Raw genomic sequence first — 24153 nt, forward strand, 5'->3', positions numbered from 1 at the left:
AGCATTACATGTAAAATGTGGCAATTACCATTTAACAATTAACATATTACATTTAACATTTTACATTTCAAAATTCTTTATTAACAATTTGTTTAACATTTAACATGTAACATTTAATAGAACAAAAATGCCGGCTATATTAAAATGTACTTAATCTACCGATGCTATTTATGACGCAATTATTCATATTCATTTTATAAAATACGACCGAAATCGCAGCTACCTAGTCGATCACCATTTAATTTCAATGGCGCTACAACAGTCTTTTGCGTGCACGCGCGTGAAAACACTTCAAGGAGTGCTTTGACGCTATTGCTGACGCAGCGCAACGCGTTTACTATGACAGGTGTAAGCGTTTTACCAAGCATTTTGCATGGACGCTCATCAAAGCAGCTCAGACGCACACGTACACGCGCACGCGCACGCTTCGCTAAGCGCGTTACTATGTCATCGGCCTCCGAGTACAGCGTCGAGAAGTAGTCCATCATATGCGTCTCGATCGCTCGTGGCTCTGCTACCGTTTCGTCTTGCTCTGTCTGCAGCTGCGTGATGACGGTTCTCTTCCTTCGCCTCTCCCCCAATTGGAATATTGACATGGGTTCTCCCGCCACATGTGTTTCATTCATTCGCATGAACGTGTAGGAAAATCTCCGTTGAAGTGCTAGCATTTCACCTTTCAACCGGTTTATGTTGGTTATCATTTCAGGGTGCTGGTAGTACCCGTCGTAAGCTAACCGAAGCTCGCTGTAGAGATACTGATGTTCTCTGTGGAATTCATCGAAGACGGCTCGAGATTTCCACTTGAAAAAGCATTTGATCTTGGGCTTAGCGAACAAAATCCACCATTCGATCCAGGAGCCATAGTTTCTGCGCTGCCGGGTCCAATATTGCCACTGGTATTGGAACTCGGCAACGTTCTCGTCACTCAGAAGATAGGGCCGAAGGGACCAAAATCCACGGCCATGCTCTTGACCAAGATGGGGGAGACAAAGTCGGAGTACCTGCGCTTTGTGGTCGGTAAATGAGCAGACGTGTGCATGTGCTGCTCGCAGGTGATCGCGCAAATCACTGCTGACGTAAATACGATCGAGTCGCGACTGTGCGTTACGGCAGACGTACGTGAAACCTGGATCACGCGGACACAGTTTCTCCCATACGTCGTGGAGCTGCAGTTGCTGGACGGCTGTTTTGAGGGCGGGACTAGTGTTTGGGCTGCTAGAATCACTTGTTCAAAGCACGCAATTGAAATCGCCGGCCAGAATGACATGCGTGGTACGATGGCGGAGATAGTAGGCAAGCGTCCCATTGAAAAAGTTCTCCCGAGCTGCACGTAGCGAAGAGCCGGAGGGAGCGTAAACATTACAGATCGTTGTGTCTTGCACTCTCAGCGCAAGCAGTCGGCCGTCCAAGCTTCTCTCGATGTGAGTGGCCTGGATGTGTTCCTTCAGGGCAATAGCTGTTCCCCTTCTCGTATGGTCCACATTGAAGAAAACGACGTAGCCAGGCAAGGAGAGCTGCTCGTTCTCTACTTCTTGTAGACACACGATATCGAGGCTATGGCTGTTTATGAAGCTTCGGAGCGCGTTCAGTTTCGTGGGGTTCGTGATGGTGCCGATGTTGATGGACGAGATGTTGTACGACGTGAGAGCCATTTATAAGCGATTGTCCTCGTCCCTCTCGTCGTCGTCGTCATCCCGGCGGGGTTTTTTACCGGCTGGTTTTCCTCGGCTTCGTCTACTGCTCGTGGAAGCGGAGGATTCATCGGTTTCGTTCCCGTTGCCGCTTCTGCTCTGCGATCGCAGCGCATTTTCTGGCTTTTTGAACACGTCATCCAAAGCCACGACAGCTTGTGGTGGTGTTAGGAACGAACTTGACACATTGTGCGCTCAACGTTCTTGCGCAGACCCTGCTGCAGGCTGGCTGCGTGTGTGTGTTTTCGGGCCTGAGAATTCACTCTGGCTCTTCGGCAGTTCGGGGAAAACGTCTGACTCTAACGATGGCGGAGTAGTGGATTTTTGACCGACTAGTTTCGTGTTTGGTGGTTTCGCACCAGCTTTTTTGGGTTGCTGACCGGCTGTTGACCTATTGGCCTGTCCAGTTTGCTTCGTGACATTCACGTAGCTTTTCTGGTACAGTAGCTTTTTGTTCTGGACACATGATATGCCAGTGTGCGCTTGCTCTTTGCAGTGGCGGCAGGATTGCAGCTGTCCCTTGTAAACAACGAATGCTTGCTCTCCATCGACGGTGACCCACGAGTCAATGTTCCGCTTCACTAGCATACGAGCAGACCATATGCCGAGCGGTATGCCTTCACATTCATTACTCTCACCCCACGATACCTCGTGAACTGAGATCACTTCCCCGAACGCACTTAGGAAACTAAAGACTTTCTCTTCAGACACATATTCAGGAAGGTCGTAAACCCGCACTTCAACACTACCATCTTCCAACGTGATCCGAAGCTTGTGTTTCTTCCCCTCACACTCCACTTCATGCTTCCCGTCATGTTCGTCAACGACTTTTTGTGCCAGCGTCAAGTCACTGACTTTGACGAAGGCACATGCTCCACCTCTGTGGCACTGAAGACTTTTAATGTCTTCCCTATTTAGACCGAGAACCGAACGACAAAAACCATAGAGTTTTTCGACCGACGGCTTGACGGAGAACTGCGAATAGTCAATCTTAAAAGTGTTTTCTCGCCTCATCGCGAAACACTTTTGCAGGCGACGCGGCGCAGCGGATAGAAGGGTATCCAAAACGTAAATGCTTCACTAGTGATAAGCGCAATCGAGAAAAACGTCTGCACGTCTCACTGGAAATCCTATGTATGAGTGCTCATTAGACTGATGCCAAATTTGAAATTTTCACTTCACAGTGCTCAAACGGTTCCAAATTAGCCTCCCAAAATTTGAACTAATTTAGTGAGAAACTGACTTGGCACAATCCATTTGAAGTTTACATGGAAATTAATATGGAGAAACCATAATTTCGGTTCATATCTATCTCAAAATTCACCAGTTCACTCTACTTTAGAAAATGATAGCTGAGCTTCACTTATTTTTTATGTTTTGTGCTAACGTAAGAACTACACGACATTCACAAGACGCGACGCGAGCCAAGACACAACACTTATCGTTCTTACAACTTTAAAATAAATTAAAATTTACCTTACTATCGACCGGTTTCGGGCGTGATGCTGCCCATGGGTCGGACATTGTCCCGTAGATGGGCAGCATCACGCCCGAAACCGGTCGACAGTAAGGTAAATTTTAATTTATTTTAAAGTTGTAAGAACGATAAGTGTTGTGTCTTGTCTCGCGTCGCGTCTTGTGAATATAGCTGAGCTTGTTGAAAATTTTCTCAGCTACCACTTTGTTCAAGACCACTTTTCGATCAAATGTAAGGAACAAAAATTATTAAGGATTCAACTCACTAATGTCTTATGATTATGCTCAATCAACTGTTCAGCAGGCAACATTGGTGTTTATGGCGCGTAGAATAGAGGACAAAAATCATGGCTACTATGTCACACTGCAGAATACAGTGTTGCCCACAATACAGTTGCTAATTCTTGCCATAAGATTATCAATCTCTTAAACAATTAATAACTATTTCATTTGACGTTTGGTTGAAAAACGATTTTGTGCAAAGTTGTAGCTGATAAAGATTCCCATGTGAATAGCAATAGAATTTGTTAACAGTACAATATGTAAAAAGGCTAAAAGACAATGAACAAAAAGTTTTGCTTTCCCATAGTAATTTCCATATAAACTTCAAATGGTTTGTGCCAAGTCAGTTTCTCACTAAATGAGTTCAAGTTTTGGGAGGCTAATCAGGGCCCAATTTGGAACCGTTTGAGTGTGTGACAGTGTGGAGTGAAAATTTCAAATTTTGCATCAGTATAGTGCTCATTGCAAGATAGCCAATATTACGTGATATAAGCTGTAATAGCGTATTTGGCGACTACAATCAAGCTGGTTTGCAGTGGCATATGCATATGCCGGTTGCTTGCTGTGCTCTTTTGGACGGTTTTAACTTTTACGGGTTCACACAAGCGAATACTTTTCCGAACCGAAATCGACGTTTGCTAGATCTTGTCCTGGCAAATGATTCCGCAATTACCGGGCACTTCTGTTTCCTTGCTGGTCGTGCCACTGAATGATCTAGATGCCGATCATCCCGCTCTCGTTGCGTCATTTAGTTTACGTTCGCCGATTGTTTTTAAGCCGTCATCTGAGTGCTACTTTTTGGACTTTTGCCGAGTTGCATTCGCCGATTATGTTGCATTGAACAATGCGCTTCCGGAAATTGATTGGCAATTTATCGAATCAGCCGCTAGCTTGAATGATGGCGTGAATTTTTTCAGTGCTGCACTGGAAGATGGTATTTTCCGCATTGTCCCAGCACGACGACCCCCGCAAAAGCCTCCATGGTCCAACCCACGCTTACGCGTGCTAAAACGTCAACGCTCTGCTGCCCTCCGAAAGTAGGGTTAACTACCCCATTTCCAGCCTATTAAGCACAACCCGCTCTTAGTCTTGCCTAATCTAGCGCAGTTTAGCACCAAACGGAATGTTATTATTACTGATGGCTTCCAATTTTATTTACCTTTCCGTATGTATCGTAAGATTTGATATAGAGAAACCAATCGTTGAGATATTGTCAAAAGTCTAACACTGCTTCTTGACGCCAAACTCGGCCTACGGATTCTAAACTCGGCCTAACGCATTGAAACGCCATTGAAACGCCAATGAATTCACATCGGCCTATCGGATAAACATAAAAATTGATTCGGTCGGAGCGCTTCTTTTGTTTTTGCGAATAATGGGTGCAAACCTTCATATCACGCGTTCTTATTGACTTCGTTCCGTAGCTTATTAACTAAAGTATCGTACCAAACGCATAATTGACTTGTTAACTGTGCAATCATGGATTTATTTGAAGTTTTCTGCTCGATAGGCCCAAAATGGGCGATTAGGCCGAAGTAGTTCTCTACCCTATTGTAACTCTCGCTCGCCGTACTACAAACGACTGTTCAATTTTGCGAGTCGTAGGTAGTTATCGAAATTACAATCGTTTTCTCTATAATCGACACGTGAGACGCACGGAACCGAACCTTCGCACGAATCCGAAAAGTTTTTGGTCGTTTGTCAACTCCAAACGGAAGGAATCCGGGTTGCCTTGTTCCATGTTTCTCGGGAATGACTCGGCTAATAGCGAAAGAGAAAAAGGCGACTTGTTTGCTCGTCATTTCAGGCAAGTGCTCCAAGATTTCTCCGCTTCGCCGGCACAAGTGCTGGATGTTACTGTTGGGATGCCACGTGATGTGTTTAGTTTCGATATTTCGCGCATTTCGGAAGTCATGGTGATAGCCGTAACACGCAAACTGAAGCTCTCGTTCACCGCCGGACCTGACGGCATTCCGTAATCTGTTCTAAAACGTTGTGTAGCAATCTCTGCCTTTCTTTTGCGAGGCTATTCAATCTCTCGGCACAGCAATGTGAGTTCCCCTGCCGCTGGAAACTTTCTTATCTGTTCCCAGTCTACAAAAAAGGAGATAAACGGAATGTCACAAATTACCGTAGAATCACCTCCCTGTGTGCCTGCTCAAAACTGTTCGAGGTTATCATAAATGATGCACTGTGATGCACTTTCGCGTGTTGCAAAAATTATATCGATACAGAACAGCACGGCTTTTACCCGAAGCGCTCCGTGTCTACGAACCTGGTGCAGTTTACTTCTAACTGTTTGCGATGCATGGATTCAGGATGGCAAGTCGATGCTGCGTATATGGATCTAAAAGCTGCATTTAACACGGTGGACCATAATATCTTGCTTGCCAAGCTGGAGATACTTGGCGTCTCGTCAACGGCTGTGGATTGGTTCAGATCTTACTTGGTGAATCGCTATGTACGGGTTAAGATTGGCTCGTCGGAATCGGATGTTTTCTCAAACAACTCGGGAGTTCCGCAAGGCAGTATAACCATAGAGGTAACTCTAAGACCACTGGGTCCCGAAGAAAATCATTATTATTTTTGGCTCACTCAGTACCAGAACAACGGTCCCAAGCAGTCCCAAGCTATTTCACTCACCCCTGCATGTTCTGCATGAATCCACACACCCCTGATGTTATCTGTCAAACTTTCATAGCGAATCAAAACAAACATAGTGTAGTAATAGAATTTCAACTAGAATAGGGTACGTTAATCGTTTGCTTGGGACCAATAGGCTACTAAAGTGGTGAGCCAATTTAAAATCGTTAGTTTCGTATTGATTGTTGGTATAACCTAGGACCGCTACTGCTTTCTGATACCATCAGGATGCCGCGTTTTCTATGCAGACGATACGAAAATCTACAAAATTATTAAAAGTCTTTCGGACTCTTGGGATCTCCAGAATATGTTACGTATTTTTGCTGACTGATGCTCAAGAAATTTTATTAGTCTAAGCATCGAAAAATGTAACGTTATTTCCTATCACCGAAAAATCGAACCAATCATGCTTGACTATGTTCTCTACGGACGCTGTCTTGCTCGTGTAGAGCACATAAAGGATCTCGGCGTTACCTTGGACTGCAGACTCACTTTCAGAATCCACTACAATGACATCATCTCCAGAGCTAATCGACAATTGGGCTTTATTTTCAAAATTGCCGACGAGTGCCGTTCCCCGTTATGTCTCAAGCCGTGGGTGGCTCGTTGGATCAGATCAGTTGCTTTGACTTTGCACAGATCGGACCGGACAAGACCGTTGAACAGGGAGTTCTTGCCAACGTTGGTGCATCCGACCAGATAGATTTCACCACGTGTTCCCCAGAGTTGTGAATTTTAGTGATCAGCTGTTCTACTCCGTAACCGGTGGTGACCGAGATGAGCGACACGTGTTTGATGTTATTTCTGGTGAAGCCAACATCCAGGAAAGTTGTTCCGAGTGTTGTTCAGATAGCCTGGGCAGTTCCTTAGAAGAAGGTCGACTTTGTTCGCGACGAAGATTATCGATCGTTTGGGTCCAATAATTTCCGACAGACCCGGTCAGATGGAGCACGGGAGATCGAGGAGATCCACCTGAAAGGGATTACAAGAGGAATTAATAACATTTTTTTTATTAAACAGAAGTCTAGCAAAATGGTACCAACCAGCAACAGGACGAGTGACTTCATATCCTCGATGCAGGCATGGAAAATCATTTGCATTCATTTCGTGCATTCATTTACATTCATTTGCCTCTAACTTTTTTCATTAACAGCACTCCGCAAAATGATGTAAATAGTTTTTGTAGGTTTTGTTATTAGCTACAACTTTTGTTAACAAGTCAAATCCATATCTCTGATGTATGACGAACCATAGCGAACAGAAGGCACTACTGTTTTTCAGTGAATGTAATTTACATTCACTGAAAAACAGTAACAAGTTCTGCCAGCTCTAGTTCGTGATGCATAAGAGATACAGATTTGAGTTATGAGCAATTGTTGTAGCTAACAACAAAACCTACAAAAGCTCTACACATCATTTTGCGGAATGCTGTTGATGAAAAAAGTTAGAGGCAAATGAATGTAAATGATTGTATGAAATGAATGTAAATGATTTTCCATGCCTGCCTCGATGTAATCTGGCATCTCTGGCACCTCTCGCAGATTGTGGTCATTACTTGCTGCTTGGATTTATTCATAAACAACTACTGGGCAGGTACCCGGGAATGCACGGTTCGGCGAATTGCAGTAATGCACCACAGCCACTGCAAGGAATTTTTGAAACTGATTGCTTCGGATCTAGCGGTCCGTAGAAGGTCGTTCGATCATCTTCTACATCCTTTTTGTAGTACTCGTAATCGGACATCTGATCTCCGATTGTCGGTGCTGCTTCTTCCGTCGAGGAAGATTGATCCCGGAGAACTTCGAGATTAGGGCGTAATTGCTTTTGTAAAAAAAACACTTCATTTGACGATTTCTCGCGAATTAAAGCTCAATCTCAAAAACTAACAACACAAACAGGTAGATGAATGGTTCCTCTACCTTTTGATGTAGTATGTTCACGATATTGTTCTTTTATTCGCGAGAAATCAGCGATTGACATGTTACAAAAACAGCTACGCCCAAATCTCAAAGTTCTCCGGATTCATCCTCACTGATTTTTCTAAACTACGACGCTACTACTTTTAAATTTTCATGCGCACCTAACCTAATTTTATCCTGGCAGTTATTTATGTGTCAGTCTTCGTTGACAGGTATTTCAAGTATTTTTGGCTAAGCAAAATGTGAATGCCGTATAGTTCGTTATATTATTTTGCTGATTTCGGCAGTTTGAAATTTTTCCGGTTATATCAGTGATTACAATTGACGAAGCTTGGTAAATGATTGTTTTTACCGAAATTTGATGTGAACTATTATATCACAGACAAACAGACATAACACATATAATATTTATCATTGTAAAACATCGTCGCTAAAACATTACCGCCATCTGTTGAGTACACTTTGGTGGGTAGTACGCTGAACAGATGGCGGTAGTGTGTAAACGTCAAACTCAAGGGAAATGACTATGCGCGCCACAGGTGGCGGTACTACCAACTACGATACTTTTAAATTGACAGTTAAATGCTTGTTCGATGAACAACTTGCGAGTGTTATGTCTGTTTGTCTGTGATTATATGTTTAGCAAAACTTCGGCAAATTTTCAGTTTACTGAACTGTTACGGCAATATATTTCACCGAGGACAGATTTTGATTTTAAGTGTGTACAAAATTCCCGATTTTGTCAACATTCCTGTTTTGGCAACATAATATTGATATAAAAAACGGAAAGGCACGTCAAAATATTTTGTGAAATCCAATTGTAGCAACATGTAGAAGCAAGGGCAGCTCTGGTAAATTTTCCCTACCAATTGCATGTCATCAATATTGGATTTTGTGACATTTGTCGTTTTGGTGAATACCTTGATCCACAATAGTAGAATTCTTGCATTTTCTTAAAAGCCGTCATATATTAAGCTAACAAGCTGACATTAATATTTCTGTGTCTCTTTTTTGAAGATGTTATTCACAATTTTATTTAAAAAAGGAGTTGATCAAAAATCATACCTCTTTCTTTTCTTTTATGATAAAAGATAGGAACAAAGTTCTCAGCAATTAAAGCAACTCTTCATAATTGTGGATTTTCAGAACCACGATTACCCAAAAATATACCAACGAAATCCAGCTGACCTTAACAGATTGGAAAATTCTACAGACTCATTGTTCGTGCTGTCTGATTGTTGACTAGCCTCCCATAAGCATGTTGCATAGCATCCTGCAATCTGAATAATAAAAAAAAGAACCTCAAACTACTTTGCTAAGAATTCAAAGATACACAGCTGCTGCAATCAAGCTGATCAAACACTCAGATCAAATGCACATCAGGAGAATCATCAATCAGGTTTCAGTAATTGAATGTAGTTTGAATGCAAATTACAAGCTGTTTCTTTCGTTTCCCGCCACCTCATTCTGTCTGGAATCGTTACCGTCGGTGCAATCAACGTAATTCGTTCTGTGTTTTACAATGTAAAGCTGTTAAATTCAATCCAAGCTCAGCGTAAATCCACTTCAAACAATGCATTCCAATTTCATCTTCCTCTCATCTATCCATTTTACGCTTTCGGATGGATGGGAAAGAATAGAAAGAACCACTCACTGGCTACAGCTGTCAGTGCAACGGCCAGCATCCGCAGCAGGACCTGTGAGACGGTTTTGCTGTTGGTGGGAAAGTGTGTCAAAATCACCGGTGCATCATCTCACCGGATGCACAGCGACAGCCGAGCATGAGGTCACTTCAAAAGTGGCCAAATGGTTCAGCGAGAGGTTGAATTCTAATTAAAAGCCAAACCGTCCGGTCGTGCTCCGTTTACCAGAGTCGCTTCCAATTCCACCTTGGCTTTTGGGGGTTTCGTGTCGAGATTTGCTGTTTGTTCTCTTCCGGGTGTTCTGTGTACGATGCCAAATGCTTTCGCTGCAAAAGGAAAGACGTCAGCTAGAAGGGTGGCGGCTTCTCCCTATCAACGAGTTGATTTGTAGCTCTAATAGGCCTCTACCTGCAGCGAGCGCACAAATTCGAAAACCGAGGATTTGTGCTTCTTCATCGCCCGGATTGGGATTTACCTTTGCGTGGTCGGTCGGCTTGGCACTTCATAAATATAATTAAATTCTTGCACTCGAAAGTCCGGCCGGTACCATAGCTGTGGTCAATGCGAGAGCACACTATACATATTCCTCCATTTTTCGTCTTTGGGAGCTAGGTTTTTGCTGCAGCATAGCCAATGGCTGCAGAAGCCAGCGTTGTCACTAAGAAGAATAAATCAGCGTGTCTTAATTGAGATTTTCCTCGTAATTATGGTTTTTTGTTATGGAGGTAGATTGTGGTGAGTTAAGCGGCTCAAAACATTTATCTAGGCATACATAATTTTCTTTTTCATCACAGTTGTCCAAGCGTCCAAAGTCCGTCACTTCGATCCGATTATGAAGATAAACACATCCACATCCAGAATTTTCGAACAGTATATTCAACGTTTAGCTTTAAGTCTGCTCGTAGAATAATGCACACTCGTCATAGTGTATAATCACTCAGCGGTTCACCATTTATTGCCTTCCTCACTGCAGTACAATAACACACATATAGACTATATGATATAGTCTAGTATGCTGCCGCATCACAGAAACCAACAAGTGTTAATTTGGCTCTCCTAACTTCCCATACCGGACACGGACACGGTACCGGGCTTTCCTTCTTGATTAATGTCTGCCAAACACTACACAGCATAATAAATCTCACTCTTGTGTGACCTCATTTCTGCTTCTCCATCTATCTACAGGCTACCCGATGAAATCCATCGAGTGCAAACCGCAACAGCTGACCGCCATCGGTAACCGGCTGCTGGATTGGTTCTCGGTCATCATGGCCGACAGCAAGAAGCGCCGCCAGCATCAGCAGCAGAAGAACAAGGTTCACTTCCCGGCCGCATGCAAACTGGAAGCCCGCTGGATGTTCGGCCACCTGGATCTAAACAACGACGGTGAACTGTCGTCGCAGGAGTTGTACGATTTGGAACACGATCAGAACGAACGCTGCATCAAACCGTTCATCGACACGTGCGATCTGGATCAGGACAATACGATCGATCCGCGCGAGTGGTGCCGTTGCTTCGAGAAGACCGACCGGCCGTGCGCTGCCGTCCGAAGGCGCTTGGGTAATGATTTGAATGGTAGGTTCGATCGGATCCTGGAAGGAAGGCATTGTGATATTTTTTTTTAATGGCGTTCCAGGTTCAGGATATGCACCGGACTGCGACAGTCAAGGATTCTACAAACCTACGCAGTGTCACCAGGCCGTAGGAGTGTGCTGGTGTGTGGATGAACACGGCGTTGAGTTCGCCAATACGCGCACCCGTGGAAAACCCAACTGCGGTGAGTAGTTTTATATTTACTAAAATTAGTATAGGTACCATCCGGGCAGTTAGAATCAGCACGTAAGAGAGAAGCTCTATCTCGCGATTGATTGCACGTAGTAAAAACGACTCTGCTTGAGCAAGTTTGAAGAAATTATGCAGAGGAGCAGGTAGAAACTATTGGAGTATGCTGGAAGAAACTTACGAGAAAAGTCGAAAGCAATTTTCAGGGGAACTTTGAAAGAACTTCCCTTGGAATTTGGTACAAGAAGCCAAAAGAAACTTGGAGAACTTCAAAGAGTCTTTTGGGGGGTCGTCCTACTTCTCTTGAAAGTTTCTGTGTAAGTAATCTTCCGCTCATCGCAAGTCGGTCCCATTTACGTTTTTGTTGAAACTGAGTTTGTTAGTGGAAATAATAACTAATGATCTTCTATCTTTTCATAATACTGGATGAACACAGAAACTTTGTTCTAAGAAAGTCTGGAAAACATCCAAACTAGTTGTCTCATCACATAAGAAGCAATGGTGCAAAGCAAACCTAAAACGCGTTTTTCTCGGCTTGCTGATTTGTGCTATGAAACAAACATGATGCGTGCTGTCAACAATGTCAATTGACATTAGATATTGCTGCAGCACTGAATGTCACTTCTGAAACTGATATTCGTAGCAAGCATGATATCGGATGGTACGGATTTGACTAAGGAACCCAAATATTAATATCACTAATGGGACAATTTAAAATCTTACCTTCTAAAAATCAGTACTCGATTAGCTGGCGTAAATCAGAAATATTTGCTTAAGAACATTGAATATCAGTATCAGTAGGTCCCATCACGATGTCAATGTCATTAGCGCACTGACATTGAGTTGTATGACATTGATATTGGAACTATGTGAGCTGATCAGGTGGCTAGTGAAAATCAGCATTTTGTAGGTATTGATATTGATTTTTAGCAGCATGATGCCCATTGGCGTAGCATATAATCTACTTGTTTACTCGATAGCTGTCTTTTACAAGCAATATGTTGATGATTGTTTACGTTTTGAGAGTTAGTGTACATGTAGGTTATGGTTAAGGTGACGCCACTGGATAAAATCAAACTAACGTACGATACGGAAACAGAACTAATTAGGTTATTCAATTTTGAAAAAAATATCGGTTTGCATACATCATCTGAAAGCAAGGGGTGAGACAGGTTTACTCTGAGTTCCTTTTTTGCAGCGAGTAACTCGCGAGTAACTCAAAGGATCTCAATATTTTCTCTGCCTACTTCGTTTACTCTTTTTAAGCATATACGTCTCATATTAGACGTCAGTTTTGTTAGTAAATAAACATAAAGTAATCCCAAGTGTATTCTGATCCTTTCAAATAACTGGAATATTATGGAAGAACCTGTGTCGGTGCCTGCTTGCTACCAATAACAACCCACACTTCCAACCAGCTTTAAGGGTTGTTCTTCCTCCTCAGCAACCAGTCTCAGTCGTCACTCCGAAAGGATCATCTCTGATCAATAAAGTACTTCAATATTCTTCTAAACATCTGAAATTCCACCTATAATGCAGCGAATCCATCATCTTAGATTTCTCCAGGCGTAACAGCAGTCCTATTGGAAAAGGCATCACCAGTCAATGTGGTAATAACTAGCTCCGATCCCCTTTCGAATAACATTCCCGTTGGCACCATGGCAAACATAGAGTATAGTGAGTAATATTTCAACTATGGCCCCTCCAACGGCACCCGCCGCTACAGTTTCCGGTATAGAAAATATCTCCCGGTGGGGCAACAACCGATTAACACCCAAATCCAGCTCCGAAGGCAACGCTACAAACCATTACCCAATGGAATGTTCAGTCAAAGCATCAGTGCAGCCGCTGCCACTGCCTAAGCTGAAGAGGAGGATGACGATGATGTAGCTGTTGTTTCCAGTGAGTGCGATCCTCGTTTGAATTTCAAACCCATTAACGATCTACTGGACGAAACCAAAGTGAAAACCCGTCAGGAAGACGAAGCACAAATCCTCTTTGTCGACTTGCTCCGGAAGATTTCGGTCGACGGCCGCAGCAATATCTCGGTGGTGTATAGCAAAAACGGGACCGGATCACGTCCCCCGCCGTTGTAATTCAGAGCTCGATTCACAGTTCCATCCAACGGCAGTTTGTCAAGCGATGGGAGGAGATTGCTTCGACGAGTATCGATTTTAAGTATTTGGTCAGGCAGATCGGGTTTTTCTACCACATCAACCACACACTTAGAAATACCTAATTTTACACGTGACGGAATCCATCTTTGACATAAAGGAGAGACGTAAACAAACATGTCATGTAAAATTAAATGCTCCGAAACTGAAAAGTTCGGTACTCGACGAAAAGTATGTTTGCTTGAGCTGAATTTCGTGTCTATTATTACTCAATTTTATGTCAAAATTGACGCTCGCATATGTCAGTCTCAGAGCACCTAATTTTACATAATTTTTTCTAAGTGTGCAGATAAGCATTCGACCGTCGTAAGTGTATGGTTGCAACAGGTTCCTTTCACGTTCACGGTTGGTAAGGGTCGAACGAAGGTTTTTAAACTTAGATGATTTAAGCACAAACGAAGTGACAGACGGAGCGGCTCGAAAACTTTGGTGACTAAACTGCTATTGCAATTTTTCAGTGTACCACATGGCAACACCACTACTACTGGATTGTACCACATGGCAACACTACTACTGGATTGAACTAGCATTTTCACCAAATGTACTAGAATGTTTTGGTTCTATCTCTTTCACTCTACTCAAAACTGAAATGCATAAAAAAAATGACAAAATGATACGCACTCTTTGCACACTGTCAAAGAATCATTGTACACAAAATCTACTTTGTTCAAAACCAAAACAAAAATAGTATCCCATCTGGTGGATGATGGCACAAGCTTCTAAGAAAATTCTATTACAGTGAACCACATTACTTTAATTGACTTCTTCGCCAGTTAGTCGTCTGTCACTTCGTTTGTGATTTAAGTGTCCCGAGTTCCGCTTTAATTGTTGTTTTATGTGACAGCAGCTTTTCGGCTTCGCATTAAGGTGCACCTTCAAATGTTGCTGTGATGTGAAAAGTGAGAAAGCAAATGACAGCGATCTTGCTCACAGAGCAATGTGAGTTACTCGAGGTGCCTCAAAACCAACTCTGAAATTGCTCATGATTAGGAGCTGTCTTGCCCCTTGTCTGAAAGAGCTTCGTTTTCTGAGTGCAACGATACTTTTTTTTCGAACCCATAGACTTTCATCTCGATTTTAAATGAAGATTTAGAGCATAGTAATAACTTCACTGTTTGACATTAAACTAAAAATTGACAGCTCACTCCCATACAAAGTCCCATCGAGGGGCGCTAAGATGGTGATCATTGCTTGTTTTAATGCATATTACAAATGCAGCCCTACCCAAACGATGATATGCAGGAAAAACTCGATCCATGGCCACACTTCGCCAGCCTCGTAGTTTGCGAAGGGTCCGCAGGTCGCCTTCCACTTGGTCGATCCACCTTGCTCGCTGCGTGCATATTCTTGTTCCTGTTGGGTCGCTTTTGAGAACCATTTTCACTGGCTCATCGCCCGGAATTCTAACGACATGCCCAGCCCACCGTAGTCGTCCAATTTTTGCAATGTAGACGATGGATGGCTCTCCCGGCAGCTGGAACAATTCGTTCATTCGCCTCCTCCACGTTCCGTCATCCATCTGCACTCCACCTCACACCTCGATTTCGCCACCGTCCTTCTGAACTAGGAGGCTAGCATTGTCTTCCCTATGACCTCTTCCTCTCATGTATTTCGTCTTCGATGCGTTGATGGCAAGTCCAATCCGCCTAGCTTCAGCCTTCAGTCTGATGTACGTTTCCGCCATCGTCTCAAAATTCCGTGCCATGATGTCAATGTCATCGGCGAAGCCAAGAAGCTGGATGGACTTCCTGAAGATCGTACCAATTGTGTCTATCCCAACTCTAACGCGATGTTGAATAGCAGGCACGAAAGTCCATCTCCATGCCGTAGCCCCCTTCGAGATTCAAAGGGACTCGAGAGTGTCCCCGATACTCGAACTCGATGTTGGATAGCAGGCACGAAAGTCCATCTCCTTGCCGTAGCCCCCTTCGAGATTCAAAGGGACTCGAGAGTGTCCCCGATACTCGAACAACGCACATCACTCGATCCATCGTCACCTTAACCAATCTTCCATAGCTGATCTCGATCGACTGTGTCGTATGCGGATTTGAAATCGATGAACAAATAATGTGCGGTCACGTTATATTCGCGGCATTTCCGCATAACCTCCTGAATCGCGAAAATTCGGTCCGGTGTAGCGCGGGCACCCATCAATCTCGCGTGGTATTGCAGGTGGCGGCATATAATTTGGGAGAGTATCTTGTAAGCAGCACTCAGCAGTGTGATCGCGCGGTAGTTGCAGCAATCGCATTAAGGTGCACCTTCAAATGTTACTGTGATGTGAAAAGTGAGAAAGCAAATGACAGCGATCTTGCTCACAGAGCAATGTGAGTTACTCGAGGTGCCTCAAAACCAACTCTGAAATTGCTCATGATTAGGAGCTGTCTTGCCCCTTGTCTGAAAGAGCTTCGTTTTCTGAGTGCAACGATACTTTTTTTTCGAACCCATAGACTTTCATCTCGATTTTAAATCAAGATTTAGAGCATAGTAATAACTTCACTGTTTGACACTAAACTAAAAATTGACAGCTCGCTTCCATACAAAATCCCATCGAGGGGTGCTAAGATGGTGATCATTGCTTGTTTTAATGCATATTACAAATGCAGCCCTACGCAAACGATGATGTGCAAGAAAAACTCGATCCGCCAGCCTCGTAGTTTGCGAAGGGTCCGCAGGACGCCTTCCACTTAGTCGATCCACGTTGCTCGCTGCGTGCCTCTTCTTGTTCCTGTTGGGTCACCTTTGAGAACCATTTTCACTGGCTCATCGCCCGGAATTCTAACGACATGCCCAGCCCACCGTAGTCATCCAATTTTTGCAATGTAGACGATGGATGGCTCTCCCAGCAGCTGGAACAATTCGTGGTTCATTCGCCTCCTCCACGTTCCGTCATCCATCTGCACTCTACCGTAGATGGAACGCAACACCTTCGGTTCGAAAACACCACGAGCATAGTCCAGGTCTCGTCGCCATAAAGGACCACCGATCTAATCAGCTTCTTGTAGATAGTCAACTTCGTGCGGAGGCGAATTTTATTCGACCGGAGCGTTCTCCGGAGCCCAAAGTAGGCACTATTTGCCATAATGCGTCCTTGAATTTCTCTGCTGGTATCATTTTCGGCGGTCACCAGTGAGCCCAAATACACGAACTCGTCGACCACCTCGATTTCGCCACCGTCCATCTGAACTCGGGGTGGGAGGCTAGCATTGTCTTCCCTAGAACCTCTTCCTCTCAGGTATTTCGTCTCCGAGCGTTGATGGCAAGTCCAATCCGCCTAGCTTCAGCCTTCAGTCTGATGTACGTTTCCGCCATCGTCTCAAAGTTCCGTGCCATGATGTCGATGTCATCGGCGAACCCAAGACTTGGAGCTCCTGAAGATCGTGCCAATCTTGTCTAACGCGATGCTGAATAGCAGACACGAAAGTCCATCTCCTTGCCGTAGCCCCCTTCGAGATTCAAAGGGACTCGAGAGTGTCCCCGATACTCGAACAACGCACATCACTCGATCCATCGTCACCTTGACCAATCTGCCATAGCTGATCTCGATCGACTGTGTCGTATGCGCATTTGAAATCGATGTGTGGGCACGTTGTATTCGCGGCATTTCTGCACAACCTGCCGAATCGCGAAAAGGCAGCATCAATCCCGCCTGGTATTGCAGGTCGTGGCATAGAATTTGAGAGAGTACCTTGCAAGCAGCACTCAGCAGTGTGATCGCGCGGTAGTTGCAGCAATCCAACTTGTCAACCTTTTTGTAGACTGCGAGTCGTCAAATGTTTCTTAAAACTACTCTTTGAGTTGACTAGATCTAGTATCGCTTTCGGTCGAAAATTGAAAAGTTTTTCAGAAGGAAACTTAGAGTCCTCTGTACAAGTATTGCGATAATTAAACAAGAAATAAGAAATTTGATCTTCAATACCCATATCTTTTACATCAGGATCAAGCAAAAACTTTTTCAAAACTTCCTTGGCCACACGAACCATTCGTTCAGCTTGGCCATTACTCGAGAGGTGATACGGTGGACTTTTCATGACCTGAATACCGTGTTGGTTGAAAAAGTCAACAAGATATTTATTCGGGGGCGACCCCGGTGTAGTGGTTAACATCCATACCTCTCACGCCAAAGTCACGAGTTCAAATCTCACCCCCGGACAAGTCACGAATGACTCAAGAGTGTTAAAGTGACTATAAAAATAAAAAAAAAAAAAAAAAAAAAAAACAAGATTTTTGGAGTTAAACGGAGGACCCCCATCTGTCACAATGACATCTGGAAGACCAAACCTTGCAAAAAAAAACCATAAACTTGCTTTTAACCTTCATAGAATCCGTACCGTATTTCATGTAATCGACTTCTAACCACCTCGAATACTGTCAACTATGACAAGAAAAACCTTTTGCTGAAAATAGAAAAAATCTGCATGAATCCTACTGAATGGGCGGCTGGTTGGTATCCAACTCGTAGTTTGCACTGATTTCTTGGGAACAACAGACATTTGGCTACAAACTCTGCAATGTTTAGCAAAATTTTCAATATCACTGTTTATTCCAAACCAGTATACCGAACTTCTGGCTAACTGCTTGAATTTGCTGGTGCCAGAATGATTTCTGTGAAGCAGTTTTAAAACTAAATCCTGAAGCTTTGCAGGAATGACTATACGATCCTGGAATATCAAACATCCATCAAGCTCTTCTAAATTTTGATGGTGCGAGAAAACATCCCTAAAACTCCTTTGAAGTTAATTGGGCCAACCGTTCCTCATAAACGACAAAACTTGTTGAAGAAACCCGTCGTTTTGTGTTTCCTTCGCAATCCTTGTATAGTCCAATGGTATTTCACCAGAGATATTGATTGTTTTGATATATTCCCTTTGTAAAACACGTGGAACTTCTTGTGGTAACGGAAAACGAGAACAGTAATCAGCATTACCCATTTTTGATGATGGTCGATAGATGATATCAAAATCGTAGATCGATAACTCCAAAATGTATCTTTGCAAACGCGTCACAAAAATTGAATTCTTGCCATCTTTTCCAAAAATACCAATTAGGGGCTTGTGGTTAGTGTAAATAGTAAATCTCTTTCCATACAAAAACTTATGGAACTTTTTTATTGTACTAACCACTGCAAGTGCCTTTAAATGCAAAATTGGATACGATTTCTGCGCATCATTAAGCGAAAATGAAGTGAAGCTTATTGGCTTTTCTTCTTTACCGACAACGTGCGCTATGACTCCTCCTAAACCGTACCCACAGGCATCCAATATAACAACAATCGGGGTTTGTCAGGATCATAAAATTCCAAAAAGTTTGGTTTGCGAAACACTTTTTTGCAGTCATCAAATACTTTGCCACATTCATTACACCAAACGAATTTTGTGTTTTTCCTCAACAAACTGTATAGTGGATTGAGGCGAGAGGATAAGTTGGGAATGAATCGACCATAGTAGTTGATTAAACCTAAAAATGCCTTCAGCTGCGTGACGTTATTCGGAGCTTTAGCTCTGCGAATCGTCTCAACTTTCCCAGGACAAGGCAACAAACCTTTCTCTGTTAACACATGTCCCAAATAAGGCAAACTGGAAACAAAAAATTTGCATTTTTTTAAATGAACTTTAATGTTGAACTTGGCCAAACGTTCCAAAACCAAATAAAGTTTCCTCTTACAATCTTTAAAATCCTCTCCTGCTATCAGAACGTCTTCTAAATAGCAAAAAACACCGTCCAAACATTTCAAAACTTGATCCATCACTTTTTGAAAAATGGAGGCACTGCTAGATGCTCCCTGAGGCAAACGGTTGTACGAATAAAGACCCTTAATTGTATTGATTATCATAAACTTCCTAGACCTTTTGGAAAGACGCAACTGGGTATATGTACCTGCTAAATCAAGAGAACAAAAGATCTTTGAACCAGACAATGAAGCAAACAAGTCTTGAGGAACAGGCAACGGATTCGTATTAGGTACAATGAGCTTATTGATGGAAACCTTACAGTCAACTACCATTATGATGCCCTTGTCCTTCTTAACAACAATGATCACAGGTGAAGCCAACTCACTTGCTTCAATTGGAGTGATAACACCATCTTGCTCCAGTGAGTCAATATGCTCGACAACCTGGTCACGTAACCGATAGGGAACCTCATAAGCTCGTCTAAAAATCGGTTTATCTTCCTTGAGTATCAAATCTGCTTCAAACCCCGTTATAGGAACAGAAAAATCGTTGTCAAAGACTAGAGGATACTTGCTCTTGATGTCTTCCACAACTCTGTCCTCCTTCGAAACGCTTGTATAGTTCACCATCAATTGACCTCGGAATGAATCCCGCTCTCCAACACCACTAACGATACTTTCTCGCTCCGTGCATTGATTTCCACTGTAACCATTATCTGACCTGTAACCGTCAAACGGGCACCATCGACGACCGCCAGCTTCAAATTGCACTTCGACAACGGCTTGTACTTAAAACATTCACTATATGTTTGCTTGCTGACCACGGATACAGCAGATCCACTGTCTATCTCCATCTGCAGAAATGTATTATCGACACGGGTCTCGATGAGGCATGGGGCGCTGGAGCGTTGAGTGGTGGAAATCACCAAGACATCCATTTCTTCTTCTGAGTCCGATTTTGCAGCTCTTCTCAACCTCTCCGATAGATCTGGCTTTTTCGATACAACGGCGACTGACTTGATCGATGGCTTTTGGTGTTTTAAATCAAAACAATACTTGTGCGTATGTCCCTTTCTGCGGCAGTAGTTGCAGAAATAAACCTTCCTTCCTCCTTTCCTTGGTGTAGAAAGGCTCCTACTACGGCTGCGACTCCCACTGTTTCGATAGCTACGGCGTTCACGACTTCTAACACGACCGTGCGACAATGTAGGTGTTGGTTGGCGCTGAAACCCAACTTGTTTGGTCCCAAGACGCTCCACCACACTAATCCTGGCTGGCTCCTCGTTGATAAAGGTTACTCGCTCCACGGCCTGTTCGCGGTTTAAAATAATTTTCTCCGCCTTCGCTAAAGTTAACTCGTCTTCGTCCAGCAGCTGCTCCTGGAGTTGTTTACTTACTACTTGAAGGTCCCAAAGTTGCAAAACTCAGCGAGTTGCTTAACCGACAGCACGAAATCCACCGATCTCTCGTTGGCCTTTGAGAACGAGCGTAGAACTTAACTCGTTGCACCAGGTCGCTCTCACTTTTGTCGTAACACTTTTTAAGCGAATCCATCAGATCTTTTAATGCTGACTCTGCGAGACTCTACCCGGAAACAACAGTTTCAGTTCAGAATAAATCTCCGTTCCACATGAAGCAAGGAATGTTGCCTTATGCTCATCAGCTGGGATCTTCTGATGAACTAGGATCCAATTCAGCTGTTCCATGTACTGAGCAAATGGAATAGTACCGGGAATGTAAGGTTCAATACTATTCACCAACGACATGATGCTGATAGCAGAACGACGAATTACCAGACAGCGATAAAACAATTTCTTCCAACCTTACCACACACGGTACAGCAGATCCTTCTCAGCAGCGTTGAAGCAGCAGTAAAAAAAAAACTTTCGCACTATCGCCTATCTTACAATGCACACTGTTGACCTGAACTGACCTCCGGCCGTTTTTTTTTATTATCGGTCGTTCACACGGGTCACAAAGCCTTTCTATAAGAAAGCAGACAATGGTGGTTGCTATCACCGGGGCTTTCACGCTATGACCAAACAGATGATCATTAGAATCACTCTCACGTGGTTTATGTTTTTTAACACTTATTCAAGCAACCGTTTTCAATAATTTTTTAAACTTCTATAGTGCAAAACTACAACGCAAAGCGGAAATCAAATTAAACCAATAACCACCGACGGTGACCAACCAAACTTGAGGTGATCTGTTGGCCGTTGTGTTTTAATCGCACCTGCGGCAAACTGCAGCCACTTTTTCGATACACTAAACCACGGCTCTAAAATAATAATGAAACTCGCGAATTAAACTTTAACTTTTTTCACCTCGTTCGCCACTGAAATAACTTATGTTATAAGAGGTATCGGATGGCAGAGGTATTACACCGAGGATGTACTCTATTGCACGCTCAAACTGAAACTGAGCTTTCGTTTATTGATTGCTCTTATCGAGCCGAAAGCAGCTTCGCTGCTACGCACGCACATGCAGTGCTGATACAACACTAACAGCTGGTAGTCTTTTGTTATCATATGACTCGGGGAGGCGTGATAAGGACCAGAGATAGGTATTCCGCTCCTTCCAGGTTGTCAACTCACCATGTTGTAGCCCATTCAGCGTGAACGCAAGTTCTGATCTTTTCATCAGCTCGCGAGCTGATCGCGATCAAATGTGTCACTGACATTTATCTTTTATTATAATTTCTAAAGATCTCAAAATTTCAGAGTTGAAGCCCAGAGGGAAGCAAGGATTTAAGACAAACCCAAAAAAGGCGTTTTCTTAGAATATCAAAATAGGAACTTTAGCAATTTGGTTGAAATCGATGACTTCGACCTCAGGTGGTGTATGCATGCATACACTTGAGCTGGAATAAGCCAAATATAAAATGTATAAACAACCAAGCGTCTCCATGAAATTTCAACCGAAACAATTCCAACATAGAGCATGCTGAATTCGTTACCAAACCAACACAACCAAATTTTTCTGGTTCGACATCGGCTTGCACCATTATACTAATCTAGATGTCAATATGGGAATGGTTTCCTAATTGCCTAAGATTCTGGTTGCTTTCCATAGAAACGGATCTATCGTTTCAGTAAAAACACCCACCCACGCAGAAGCAGCTAGAAATTCCTCTGAAGGGAAGAACGCTCAAAACACAATTAACAAACCATCAACAATGGTTTAATGCCTTCCGCTTGCTTATGCTCGTATTCTTTTCTTATCAGTTACAAAAAATAAACAGAATAAATTATAAACTGTCAAACTTCGTCGGTTGTTATGTCTCCAAAAACTAATCTCAAATTTATTGTATACCTTTCACTCCATTGCAGACGAGATTATCAACAATGCCAACACGCTCAACACAGACGACGAGGACGCCGAAGATTCCGAAGACGACGATGACAGCCAAGAGGGTAGTGCCGATCGTTTGTTAGTTTTCTAAAGCGTGAACCAAGGAGGCGTTGAAATGTCTCGTTTTCCTCCCAGATTTTGTTTTTGTAGAGGGAAAATCCTAAAGAAAAAGTTTTGATTTCCATCATCCCGTCCTTTCCATGGGTATTGCTGTTTTTCGTTTTCTTTCAAGTTGGTTCGGTGCGAAGAGTTTCTGGTTTCATTTGAATCCACTGATTTTAGTTGTTGTTGTTGTTGTTGTCATTGTCATAATTTGCTGCTGAAGCATCTTCAATCTCAAACTTTGTTGATTGAGATATTTTCCATCCAAAACTTTGCATTTCCATTTTTCGTCTTTTGTTTCCCGGAAATTTGTTAACTTGTAATGAATCTTACTTGTCATTTCCCGTATATGAAAGTGGAGCTGAAGCGTAAAAATTTAACGATAAAAGGAAAACACTAGAAATTCCCCGTCCTTCATTAGCGTCGTGAATCTTAACTGTTATTAAGTTTGTGATTTTTGGATAAAATTGATTGTGAAAAAAAAAACAAAAAATGGAGAGGATAATTAAGGTAGATCATTGTCGTCCATAAGTTTGAAGGAAGAATTTGAATAGAAGTTTGTCAATCAAGAAATGATACCTCTAACAGTACTTAGTAGATTTGGATGTAATCGTGAGGAAGGCTACGATTTTACCTATAAATAAATCGATCGAGTCCTTCAGGGTAGCCTTGAAATTTCCAATAGCCACAGCCTTCTGAGGCAGGCTTTGACTAATGAACCCATTGCAATAAATCCCAAAAAAAAACTAACTTACGATCTTCTGAGGTATGAACGAAGTTGGCTAGCTAAATAAACCATGAGTTTATTTCCTTTTGCATTAAATATACAATGTCCAAAACATGAATGAATCACTTCCTTTAATTTGTCAGCCGTAAATAAACATTTATGTTGATGTGTTACCGTATTAAGTAAGAAAGAATACACTCTATTATAAGTGAAGGAAACAAAAGTAAGAATATTGTTGTAAAAAGCCTTATTTTTGCAAGTAAAGATACAGTTTCAACTACTACTAGCAAATAAAAAGATAAGAGAAAAGTCGCAAACCAAATTAAAAACTTTCACTAATTGTAGTAGGCCATCAGTATTTATACTAACGTTTAAGCAGCAAAAGTACGTCAAATGAGAACCAAACATAAACAAGTCAGCCACTTAATTCAAACCAAACATGCACTGCGCTTTGAATGTTCGAAAATTAGATGAAGAAAAAAAAGCGAGGGGTAACACAATTTGTGATCTGTAAACACTAGCTACCACCAACACACCATAATTACCACCACCACCACCACTAACACTGTTAAACCCAATAGTAAATTCCGTTGTGACGGTTTGGTTCGCACTCACATCTGTCAAACTAAACGTCGCTTTCTTGGATCATCGATTCTCTCATTTTTCGTAGAAAACAAACAAAAAAAACG

The 24153-nt window shown here is 42.7% G+C and overlaps 1 protein-coding gene across 1 annotated transcript in view; it reads left to right on the forward strand.

The window, feature by feature from the left end:
• Cow (Proteoglycan Cow) overlaps window positions 1–23793 on the forward strand; it is a 711953-nt gene extending 688160 nt beyond the window's left edge. Inside the window, exons 9-11 of the mRNA XM_065232724.1 lie at window positions 10840–11229; window positions 11291–11431; window positions 22614–23793. Of these exons, the coding sequence (XP_065088796.1) occupies window positions 10840–11229; window positions 11291–11431; window positions 22614–22726 (644 nt within the window). The 3' untranslated portion in view covers window positions 22727–23793. The remainder of the gene's footprint in view (window positions 1–10839; window positions 11230–11290; window positions 11432–22613) is intronic.
• Window positions 23794–24153: the final 360 nt, after the last annotated feature.

Source organism: Ochlerotatus camptorhynchus, unplaced genomic scaffold (assembly GCF_037179485.1).
Source record: "Ochlerotatus camptorhynchus isolate MF236.1 unplaced genomic scaffold, CSIRO-AGI_Acam_v1.1 ptg000371l, whole genome shotgun sequence".
Taxonomy (NCBI): Eukaryota; Metazoa; Arthropoda; class Insecta; order Diptera; family Culicidae; genus Ochlerotatus; species Ochlerotatus camptorhynchus.